The sequence below is a fragment of the Haliotis rufescens genome, unplaced genomic scaffold (assembly GCF_023055435.1).
Source record: "Haliotis rufescens isolate VD_foot unplaced genomic scaffold, xgHalRufe1.0.p SCAF_1, whole genome shotgun sequence".
NCBI classification, from domain to species: domain Eukaryota; kingdom Metazoa; phylum Mollusca; class Gastropoda; order Lepetellida; family Haliotidae; genus Haliotis; species Haliotis rufescens.
Window position 1 is genome coordinate 23,133,477 of NW_025963779.1, and position 12,859 is coordinate 23,146,335.

The 12,859-nt window shown below is 41.4% G+C and overlaps 1 protein-coding gene across 1 annotated transcript; it reads right to left on the minus strand.

The window, feature by feature from the left end:
• Positions 1-3,774: 3,774 nt before the first annotated feature.
• On the minus strand, positions 3,775-11,327 carry LOC124131599 (transmembrane protein 18-like). The gene is made up of 5 exons (XM_046494968.2): positions 11,182-11,327; positions 8,856-8,973; positions 7,801-7,855; positions 6,131-6,224; positions 3,775-4,479 (listed from the first exon to the last, which is right to left on the minus strand). The coding sequence occupies exons 1-5, from the start codon at positions 11,233-11,235 to the stop codon at positions 4,327-4,329; spliced, it is 474 nt and encodes a 157-aa protein (XP_046350924.1). The 5' UTR covers positions 11,236-11,327; the 3' UTR covers positions 3,775-4,326.
• Between the last annotated feature and the right edge of the window lie 1,532 nt (positions 11,328-12,859).

Sequence of the window (12,859 nt, forward strand, 5' to 3'; positions counted from 1 at the left end):
TGCCGCCTTGAAACTAAATGGCCGTGCTTACAGAACACAAAAGTTGTTGTGGTCTCCACTTGTCGGTGTGCTATTCACAAAATCATTATTCATTCACTCTGTAGTTATACAGTTCATTGAGGAAGGTAATGCATGGCACGTTTTAGTGCAATCCTTTACACGTGTCATTATTCAGAGCCCACCGACAGATATCTGACGTACTATTCGACATGATGTGTGAGCTCAGTGTACAGAATTCCCCAAAATCTCAACTTTGCAAAGTTACCAGACCAGATAAAATGTTGCCAGTCTAGAATTTTCTAGACTAACGAACAAAAGTAACAAAAGGGTAAACATAAGAATAGTCCTGTTTAATGTTATTTCTCAGAAGAAAAAAACTGGTGGATTGTCCACTTGGTAACTTTAACTCCATCGGGCGTGCTTTTGAAAAATGATCGTCCGTCAGTAAAATAGACCGTCTCGGACTGTCGGGCAGGCGGGTATTTTAACACTGCTTCGTTTCCTTTACAAAATACGCTTCAAAATACCAGGGAGGCGGTCTGTGGCAGATGCTTTATCCACTAGACCACGGAGGCGGTCTCCGGCAGACGCTTTATCCACTAGACATCTGGGGCGGTCTCCGGCAGACGCTTTAACCACTAGACCACGGAGGCGGTCTCCAGCAGACGCTTTATCCACTAGACCACGGAGGCGGTCTCCGGCAGACGCTTTATCCACTAGACCAAGGAGGCGGTCTCTGGCAGACGCTTTATCCACAGAGGAGGTCACACCAGACCCCACAGAGGAGGTCCCTCTATGGTGAAAGTAGTGACAAGGACCAAGTTCAAACAATGTGAGACCAGAAACAGATTCCCTACATTATTAGGGGCTGTCAGTCAAGTTAAAGAAATATCTTACAAACACCCTCATATGTGTTAGGGAACCATACATATAATGGATTCTGACGAGAATTTGGCATGTTGACTTCAAAAGAATGTTTCATTGGCAGTCAGTTTAAAAAAGTCAAAATGAAAATTCTACTTTCTTCTAATGTGTTGAGTGAAACTGATATTTACATTTCAGTACATTAGAATAACATTTCTTTAAAATTAGAGTAAAAAAGTGGTAAGAAGACCCCAAAAGACCATTGGGAAACTGATGACCTAAAATGTTACAGTGAGCTGCACATGTTTCTTTAACGCTGCACTCAGCAATATTCCAGCTACATGACGGCGGTCTGTAAGTAATCATGTCTGGACCAGACAATCAAGTAATTGACATCATGAGCATCGATCCCCGCAATTGGGATACGATGACATGCATCAAAATCCGATCCCGTTAGTCGCCTCTTTCGACAAGCATAGTCGCCTTTTACGGCAAACATGGATTGCTGAAGACCTATTCTAACCCGGATCTTATCAGGCCGAGCTCCACATGTATCTTATGAGCTGCACATGTATCTTATGTTACAGCACATACTATATATACAATAATTAACTATCTCACTTCCTGATATGGAGCGGTCCGGTAGCCTAGTGGTTAAAGTGTTCACTCTTCACACCAAAGACCCGGGTTTGATTCCCAACATGGGTACTATGTGTGAAGCCCATTGCTGGTGTCCCCTGTCGTGATTTTGCTGAAATATTGCTAAGAGCGGCGTAAAAGCATACTCACCCACACACTTCCTGATATGGACCATTTGATATTGGAGGGGGGGAGGGGGGATGAGGGAGGGAGGGAGGGGGGGCCTGGGATTTTGTAACAAGATTAGATATTTTTTCAGCTACAGCTACAAAACCAGATATTAATTTATTTGAAACTATGAGCCTGATTTTTTAAAAGAAAAACAGCTCACAACAATGTAATTTTGGGGGCAGGTATTTTCTTTCAATTTTTTCAAGACTTTTCTTTACATTCCTAGCCTCCTCTCCACAGAATATCAAATGGTCAGTCCCTGAGTAGAAGGGAAATTGACCCTGATTATGATGGTAGCCAGCTCGAAAATAGATGTAGGCAGGCTTTAGAGACATTATTGTTGTAATTTACAATACACAACTAACATGACTTGTATACTTTATTCATGTAAACAATTCAGATACCTAACCAAATGCCCTAACACCACATCTACAGATGGTCGCTTGACGCAGTACTGACCCCATACCTGCAGGGTGGTCCCTTGACGCAGTACTGACACCACGGCTACAGGGTGGTCCCTTGGTGCAGTACTGACACCACACCTACAGGGTGGTCCCTTGATGCAGTACTGACACCACACCTGCAGGGTGGTCCCTTGATGCAGTACTGACACCACACCTGCAGGGTGGTCCCTTGATGCAGTACTAACACCACACCTGCAGGGTGGTCCCTTGATGCAGTACTGACACCACAAATGCAGGGTGGTCCCTTGATGCAGTACTGACACCACACCTACACGGAGATCCCTTGATGCAGTACTGACACCACACCTGCAGGGTGGTCCCTTGATGCAGCATAGACACCACACCGGGGAGTTCTTTGTTTCAATACTGTACAACCCACATGTTGCAAGTGTTGTTAGGCATCCCCACAACAATATAATACACACATTCCCCCTCACATATCAACCAATCATCAAACATTTACCTCTGCATACAGTCCTCAACAGTTATCTGTGCTCAACACCAAGCACAAAGCAATGAATCAACCAGTTACATCTACTTGAGGCAAGGGCTTTCACTGATTGTAAAAGTCCAGTTTCCACCCTTGCCAAACTAGGCTGGAATTTCTCGGCTCAATCGTAGCGCCACCCATGGCTGTTATGAGCTATGTCCCTGCTATGTCCCTCCTACTGACCAATCGGATTCCACCAATCATATAATTTGCATTTGCTTCAAAAAAAAATGGCAGCACCAAGTCAAGACAACCTGATCAATAATCAAAATTTACATTGTCATAAAAAGGGCCTTACCTCGCAAAGTTCATCAACTCACATGAGCACCTTGATTAAAAACATGAAAAGAAACCTTGCTGGCAGTACACATGCTTTGCAAATCCTGCCGTTTACTGAAAACTGCACGTTGAAATCCATGTTCTTTATAAACCGGATGTAAACATGGTAAAATCGTTACTCGATTTTGATTGGACATGCATAGACTTGTTAGTCCAGCCGAAATGTAAATCTAGAATTCCAGCCTTGTTCGGCCAGGTTGGAAACTCGGCTTTTATAGTCAGTTAACACCCTTGCCTCAGAAAGATGACCAGGTATTATTAAAGAAATGTCTTTGAAACTAAAACAATAATACCTTTATACACTCCCTGTGTTTGAATATCATCCCTCCATCGATTCCACCAAAAAAGTGTCCAGAGGTACATTTCAAGATTCACCATACACATTAAACAGTATGTCTGTGCAGAGAACAACAATGCCTTGTTCCCTAAATCTGAGTACTCAGAGCTCCAGATAAGCTTTTGATGTTGTGGGTATTTTACCCATGCATTTTAAAATCATTGGGTATCAGTAATTCTATCTGGGTATTCAAATTTCTGTTACCCACTAGTTTTTACACATGTGGGTAATTAAGTTAAATATTTAAACACTATTCATCTAGTCCCTGAAAACTGGTGTCTGTATCGAGAGCTTTACAGGACTCAAAAATACCACGATACTTCCACAAGAAAGTGTGATGGCAAATAATCATGATGTAACTGTCATCGTGGAGTTTGGCAAGGTTGATGGAATGCCCATTTATAATTTCAAAATAAGTTGCTGATTTGCTAATCGAATACGCAGGGTTACTTCACAATATTTTCATGATACGCACAAGTTTTATTTTTGTAGTGTATCTGTAATGTTCGTTGCGTATTTGATACGCTTGGATTTTATTTTACTGCGTCTTTCTGCATTTCTGATGCGTATTTCACTCAGATATGCAGCTTATCTGGTACTTCCTTCAGAAGTCCTTGTATCTGTCAGCATTGTAAATATGGGCAGGTAACTCACACGTGACTGTGAGAGACAGGCAGTCACACTCTCAGATCACAATGTCTTTCCATGTCAAAGGATCAAATCACTGAGTAACATGGCCATGTAACTAAGTCACAAGGTCTTAGTAATAGTTACAAGGTCAGTCCAAGAAGTCTGGATGTCTTGGAAAGCATCCATGGGCCACCTTAGTGTCACGGAGTTATATTACTAAGTCGCATAACGGCTGACCAAGTCACAGAATCTGGTCACTGACACATTGCACCATGAAGCAAGAGACACACATATCACCATAAAAAAAAACACTCTATAAGGTCAAATCTTAGACTCAGTCGTGTCAAATGTTTGATGCAGTCAGGAGAAAAGTTTGACCCTGTAGGTTTCACTTAGTCATCTTTCTTCTCCTCTATTGTCTTCTCCTCTATTGTCTTCTCCTCTTCCTTCTTTTCCTCTTCTTTCTGTTTGTTCCTGGCCTGGTGTTTAAGCTTCATCTTCTTCATCTTCACCATCATCGTCCCGGTTGCCAGCAGCCACATTATCTGCAAAAGCAATTGTCCCCTCAATTCATCCTCAACATAGTTGTGTCATTTCTCTCATCTGCAACAGCAGCTGTCTCCTGATACATTCATCCTGTACCCACTCACCACAATGACAAGACAGTTGACCAGCACTCACTCACCACAATGACAAGACAGTTGGTCAGTACCCACTCACCACACTGACAAGACAGTTGACCAGTACCCACTCACCATTGACAAGACAGTTGACCAGCACCCACTCACCACTGACAAGACAGTTGACCAGTACCCACTCACCACAATGACAAGACAGTTGACCAGTACCCACTCACCACTGACAAGACAGTTGACCAGTACCCACTCACCACTGACAAGACAGTTGACCAGTAACCACTCACCACAATGACAAGACAGTTGACCAGCACCCACTTACCACTGTCAAGACAGTTGACCAGTACCCACTCACCACTGACAAGACAGTTGACCAGTACCCACTCACCACTGACAAGACAGTCGACCAGTACCCACTCACCATAAGGACAAGACAGTAGACCAGTACCCACTCACCACAATGACAAGACAGTTGACCAGTAACTACTCACCACAATGACAAGACAGTTGACCAGTAACTACTCACCACTGACAAGACAGTTGACCAGTAACCACTCACCACAATGACAAGACAGTTGACCAGTAACTTCTCACCACAATGACAAGACAGTTGACCAGTAACTACTCACCACTGACAAGACAGTCGACCAGTACCCACTCACCATAAGGACAAGACAGTAGACCAGTACCCACTCACCACAATGACAAGACAGTTGACCAGTAACTACTCACCACAATGACAAGACAGTTGACCAGTAACTACTCACCACTGACAAGACAGTTGACCAGTAACCACTCACCACAATGACAAGACAGTTGACCAGTAACTACTCACCACAATGACAAGACAGTTGACCAGTAACTACTCACCACAATGACAAGACAGTTGACCAGTAACTACTCACCACAATGACAAGACAGTTGACCAGTAACTACTCACCCACTGACAACACAGTTGACCAGTAACTACTCACCACAATGACAAGACAGTTGACCAGTAACTACTCACCACAATGACAAGACAGTAGACCAGTAACCACTCACCACAATGACAAGACAGTAGACCAGTAACTACTCACCACAATGACAAGACAGTTGACCAGTAACTACTCACCACTGACAAGACAGTTGACCAGTAACTACTCACCACAATGACAAGACAGTTGACCAGTAACTACTCACCACAATGACAAGACAGTAGACCAGTAACTACTCACCACAATGACAAGACAGTTGACCAGTAACTACTCACCACAATGACAAGACAGTAGACCAGTAACTACTCACCACTGACAAGACAGTTGACCAGTAACTACTCACCACTGACAAGACAGTTGACCAGTAACTACTCACCACAATGACAAGACAGTTGACCAGTAACTACTCACCACAATGACAAGACAGTAGACCAGTAACTACTCACCACAATGACAAGACAGTTGACCAGTAACTACTCACCACTGACAACACAGTTGACCAGTAACTACTCACCACAATGACAAGACAGTTGACCAGTACCTACTCACCACAATGACAAGACAGTTGGCCAGTAACTACTCACCACAATGACAAGACAGTTGACCAGCAGAGGAACAGAATACACTACAGATATGAAGAGTCCACCACTGTCAAAATATTGCTGTCTTGAAAACTTTCTGCAAGGCAAAGAAAACATAACAATATTAGTGATGTTGCAAACATACAGACAATTTGAAACCATAGTTATTAATTATTTTGAGTTATTATCTTTAAAAAAATACAATTTATTCCTTCACAGACAATGACGAACATGGCATTTCAAAATGCTGTGTATTGTTTCATTATGTTAAAGCGAGCACTTAAGACCAACCCGGGTTAGAATAGGTCTTCAGCAACCCATGCTTGCTGTAAAAGGGGACTCTGCTTGTCGTTAGAGGCGACCAACGGGATTGGATGGTCAGACTCGCTGACTTGGTTGATGCATGTCATCATATCCCAATTGCGTGGATCGATGCTCATGATGTCAATCACTGGATTGTCTGGTCCAGACTCAATTATCTACAGACTGCCGTCATAAAGCTGGAATATTGCTGACTGCGGCGTTAAACAACAAACAGGGGTGGTCGGGTAGCCTAGTGGTTAAAGTGTTTGCTTGTCAGGCCGAAGACCCGGGTTCAAATCCCGACATGGGTGCAATGTGTGAAGCCCATTTCTGGTGTCCCCCGCCGTGATATTGCTGGAATATTGCTAAAAGCGGCGTAAAACCATACTCACTCACTAAACAACAAACAAACAAACAGAACTTACGACCAACACTCCATGGTAACTACTGAACACTAGTATGTGCAGAGCTTCCTACTGATATGAATAGTCATGTGTCAAGTATCAGAAAGATTGGGCCAGGGACCAGTGTTGTTCAGAATCAGTGAGGGTGTCAACCCACTCCTCCCCTGAATCCTAAATACCATCTAATTTTTCATTATGAATCTCATTTCTTCATCCTGAATACTAGAAAAGGGTGTGTGATTTGACGTTAAATTACGAAAAAATAAATGAATTTAAAAACAAAATAATTATTATAACGGAAAAAACCTTTAAGCACACCATTAATTTGTTTAAAATGTTGAATCTGCATACAGAATATGATTTCATTCGCGTCCCACATATCACACTACCGAGTCCTGAATACCGTCTAAGAGGATCCCCTAATCTCACGTACCAAAGTGGGGGTGGCAGCCTCAATCAGCGGGTCATATCATTTCAGAGGTCAATGACCAAGGGTCACTGGTAATCTGAATTACTTCACAATATGTACTGAGCATGTAAGAGAATTATGGAAACAATTTCTGTTTAGTTCAGCGAGATGTTAGACATAATCAAAGGGAGATAATTCAACATGAAAGTTTGTTTCCTACAATTGTACAAGGATTGTATGTTGTCCAGATTCCACTTTGCGAAATTGTGCAGATAATGTGTAAGCTCCTGTAATCGGAAATGGAGCTCGAGAAGATGGACAATATTGTGATTTTATTGCAGTTCTGAGGCCAATCTGTGCATGTGTGTACAAGAAATGGCAGTTGATTGCCTCGTCACTTTCAGAAATGTAACAGTACTACAGAAGTCTGTAGGAAAACATGAGGTAGTGGGTACCCTTTATCACCACACTCAGCAATATTCCAGCTACAGGACAGTGTCCTTCAAACAGCACACATTATATTATGATTTACAGTAATCAGTCTGATTTAAACTTACTTCCAGTTTTGAGCAGCTATTGTATTCAAATTTTCAGCAAAGTATACCAACATCACTGAAAACAGAAAATGAAAATAATGCACAGTTATAAACAACTTTTCAGATTCCAGGTGAACATACTTTCATTTGTAGCACTGGGAGGGAAATGTGTTACCATGGTCACAATACAGACACAAGTCCAGTCACACATAATAAAGTATCTTACCTCCATGTCAGAATGATGAGATCTGATTGGTTCACATGATCTTGATAAAATACTGTGCATCCCGCCTGGGAGGGAAATACATTTCTGAGTGAGAGAATAAATCCCTTGAACCCCGCCACGAAGAAAACAGGCTGCACATGGATTTTAATGCCCAGAAATCTCATTTGGAATTGAAATCTTAAGTCTTAAATCTGAGAACACTTCATAATTGTCTCATAATTGACATGATGTTGATGTTAATGTTAAATCAGGGGTGCAAAGTGTAGAAGAAGCAAACCAAAATTCACACTAAACATGCAATATAATTTGTTTATTCTTGCCAAAGGATACCTTTAAAATTGATTGATTGAGGAAAGTGTCAATGCCGTACTGTAAATCTTGAAATGAATGTGTTTGAAATAAATAAGAGACACACTTTTTTAACGACAGATTTGACAGCCGCATCACTGCAGAACCTGATATTTAAAGAAAAGTACTGCTTTCTCAATTAATACTAATTACAACATTTGAAACCTCACACTGTGAAGTTAAATATTGAACTAAGCGTGTTAAATCTTTAGGTAACCTAGTTCCACACAGTGTGTTTATCACCTAATTATTGTAGTATTTGATACCTTGATTCGACTTTGTTTTAAAAAGGATCAGTGAGATGTATCTTTGTAAAATCAGGGCTACTTGCAATAATTACATGTTCATTTTTAGGCCTAGGGTTGGCACTTCATTTGGAAAAGTAATAATATTATGATTTCCAGAATCAGTTCGCGGACATACTGATATAGCAATGTGTGTGTGTGTGTGTGTGTGTGTGTGTGTGTTATCAGTGCCTGGCCTGTTTCCACAGTGTACTCACATAGCACCACAAAGTACACAGCCTGAAGGGGCCCCCCTTGTCTGGTCAGGTAGGTCATCAGAGCACACATGACGTGGAACCCTCCCAAACACCACAGCCAACACTCGGACCAGTCAATCTGAAATACCAGCAGGAAGTCAGTAGTTCCTCTTTAAAACACATTTTGGAATCAACTTGACACAACAGATAGTGCATTAGATCTACTCCCCTCAATGATAATTGAGTGATGTTTCATACTGGGGATCTCTTCTGACCTATAGTCTCCACAGAGGCGACCGTTTTCATCAATATGTTCAACCGATATAATGTGTAGGATAAAACTTGCCAGAGGGTTTTTATGAGATTACAAGCCCAAATCCAAGATTTTATCCCGAGGATGAGGGTTATATCTAACTTATAAACCCAAAAAAGATATTTATAACAACATTTATCAACATTTTCAAACATACTTTCAATGAGCCTTAGGAAATGTGAGAAAATATCTGTTGATGGCATACGGGTACTTGTAAAAGACATTCTTAACGAAAGCACTCTGATATATCAGCACATCTGTGGCCTGCTGGAACACTCACTGGGCTACAGACACGAAGGTTGCGTGTTCGATCCGCAGGAATATAAAGAAAATATTTGTCATTTGATTTTACATTTCATTACATTGTGTTCAAATACAACCAAATTTTATCGAGAAAAACATTCATATGTTACCAAATAAACGGAAGTTCTATTAAATAAAATCCCTGAGATCTTAAATAAAATACCTGGCATATTATATAGAACCCTGGGGATATTATATAAAATACCTGGGCTATTATATAAAATCCTGGGAATATTATAACATCCGTATTTATGACATTTAACCCGACGAGAACAATCGGATGACGTCACTGGAGGTTTATAATGCTGGGTAGTCAAAGAGTAGGTTTATACCCATGAAGGAAAATAAAACCTAGGTCATGACAATCTAAACCAACACCTGAACCTCTTAGCTACACCACTACACCTCACTGTCTGACAGGGGCGGTCGGGGAGCCTAGCGGTTAAAGCGTTCACTCATCACGCCGAAGACCTGGTTCGGGGTTTGGTTCCCGACATGGGTACAATGTGTGAAGCCTATTTTTGGTGTCCCCCATCGTGATATTGCGTGAATATTGCTAAAAGCGGCGTAAAACCAAACTCACTCACTCACTGTCTGACAAAGGTAGTGTGTAGTCTGGTTTACATACTGTAGAACAAGAGGTGAGGTGAAATGGGGTTTAACGTGGCGTCCCAGATTATTGCACTTATATAGCGACGTGCATGTACGTGTGTGTTTGTGTGGCTGCTTGTACTAGTCCGGACTTGTGCCGATTTAGAGTGTTAGCTCACTGAGATTAGATTCAGTTTAACATGAATACCCCACTAAGACACAGTATACTGACTCCGAGCCGACCAATCCTTGTTTTAGCCCCTTAATGCCGAGCGCCAGACAGGGTAACAACAAGTATCCATCTTTTGGTATGACATGGCCGGGGATCGAACCCCGGACCTTCTGCTCTCCGGGCGGACGCTCTACCACTAGACCACGGAGGCGGTCACAGTACAAGAGATAAACAAGACATTTAAATTAGTTCATAAAATCCTATACATCCCGCTACAAACACAACTGTATTTTGTTTAACATATCAATGTTTAACATTAAGTACAAAAGTCAAGGTGTCCTTGTCATAACGTTAGCTAATGTTTTTACAGTTAAGGACTGAGAGAGTCCTTTATTCCAATACCGTAGAAGACCTCAAGAACACCTGGATCCCACTAATTCCAAACACTGCCTGTAGATTTTTGTTTTTCCAGACTGGCATTTTGTTTAGTAGTTATAGGTCTACATTGCGGTCACATCTACCAGATCTACATAATTTATCATACCAATGAAGTAAACTTTTGAATGTCTGAGTCTGTAATAGGCCCAATGCAGGTGTAAACATGAAGTCTGTTTGAGATAATATGATAGACATCGTGACCCTTTTGCAACCAAAATTATCACCAAAATTTCAAAATAATTTATTTTTTCTCGCCAAAGGATGCCACTGTAAAAGCTAGGGGAAATCGTAATGAATTTTGTACTGATAATATAATATAATAATATAATTCTTGTTCATGAAGACCAAAATGTCCATTCGTAACAGGTATGTCTATGTCGCTCACAGGAAATGTACTTGTTTACTTGGAGTAATGATACAGGAGTTGAAACACTAAATGTGAACGAAAACTGAGGACCTCAATACATCTTATCAGCGACATGGCTAGCTAGGCTTGCAACAAGACTCTCTCATGATTTACGCGCACTTACGGAGTTGAGGTAGCTCCAAAGCCCGTCGATTTCGTCTGTCCTTGTCGGCTCCATTAGTTGTTTTTCTTATTGCCTACTCGTTGTCGCTTGTCTGCAATGGTTGTTTGGATTAAAATGAAACGTGGCTGAAGCGGAAGTGGAGGCCAACCATACAGGAAGTCAGGGATGTTTACGTTACAAAGCGAACATTTGTTCGTAAGCATCGGTGGTCTAGTGGTAGAATACTCGCCTGCCACGCGGGTGACCCGGGTTCGATTCCCGGTCGATGCACATGTTTTTATTTTTCATTTTGCAATTAACGAATAGATGAAATGGGATTGTCGTGTTCCAGATTAATAAACTTTTATGCTGACGTGACCATATAAAAGTTATAACTTAGCTTTAGTTCTTGCTGGGAATTTTAAACAATTTATTCTTTGTAATTTAGAAACGGTATGCGTGTTTTAGAGAAGTTCTCCGGTCGCAAGTATACGGGCTTGGTAAGAATTAACCCATTTACTAATCCGTAGTGTACATGTATGACGAAAGAACCCGTGAAGATCCATGTTAGAACAGGTCTGCAGCAACCCACGCTTGCAGTGAAAGGCGTCAATGCTTGTCGTAAGATCGGATGGTCAGGCTCACTGGATTGTCTGGCCCAGACCCGAGTATTTACAGACCGCTGTCATATTACTGGAATATCGCTGAGTGTAGCGTTAAACAACAAACAAACAAAAACAAACACACCTGACGAGAGCCACTTCCTTCTTTACCACGGTTATTGTGGCTTTATGCACCTACCTTAGATACAATAAATATGAATTAAATGAACGCGTTAATAAATTTTAAAAGTGTGTTGGAAGTTGAACAATCTATTTTGGAAACTTATGTGACGTTACGTTAAAAACTGTAGATGTGAACAATAATTTTGCTCTATTGAAAAACTCCATAGATTTCGGAATTCGAGATTCCATGGAAAGTTGATAACTTTTGGAATATTTTGAAGAGTATGGGTATATCCACTCTAAATAACTAATATCCCTATTCATGCAGTCTTGTCAGACACACACACCTCCCGCCGCCCACACACCAACCGCCTCCCTGGAATAGAAGACAGAGCGCCTGCCCGGAGAGAGAATAATCTTGTGAACGGCGTTCAACCCCATTTCGTTCACATCGCCTCACCAGCATCCACCGATCTGCACATGTCATCCGTGGTTGGTAGTGCTTATTTTACGTACGTATCACACACACTGTCCCCGTTTGTACATGTAGATCTAGATTCGTGAGTACAATCAGTGTCAACACTAGAAAAACTAACTTACTAACCAGCGGTCTATCGCGCCTTCTTACTAGTATAGTTCTTCTACTTTCTTCACTAAACATATATGTCTCTTGCTAACGGCAGAATTCATATATGGCTCTTGCTTACGGCAGGCCACAAGGTGAATGTGTATGATGCGTACGTAAAATATGCAGTTACTTGGAATATTTTCAAAGCGTGTATTGTACCAATGTGCGTATTTCGATTCAGTGATGGAACTTGAAGAAAATGTTTTGTTTAAGCCGTATACAACACATGCTTGTTTGAGCTGACATGTTATTTGTGGTATACGGAAGTTTCCAAACGACAAATGGAGACCACGGATAACACTCGGATCGCCTCAACACCATTTAAAACAAAGGACTATGGAGAGTG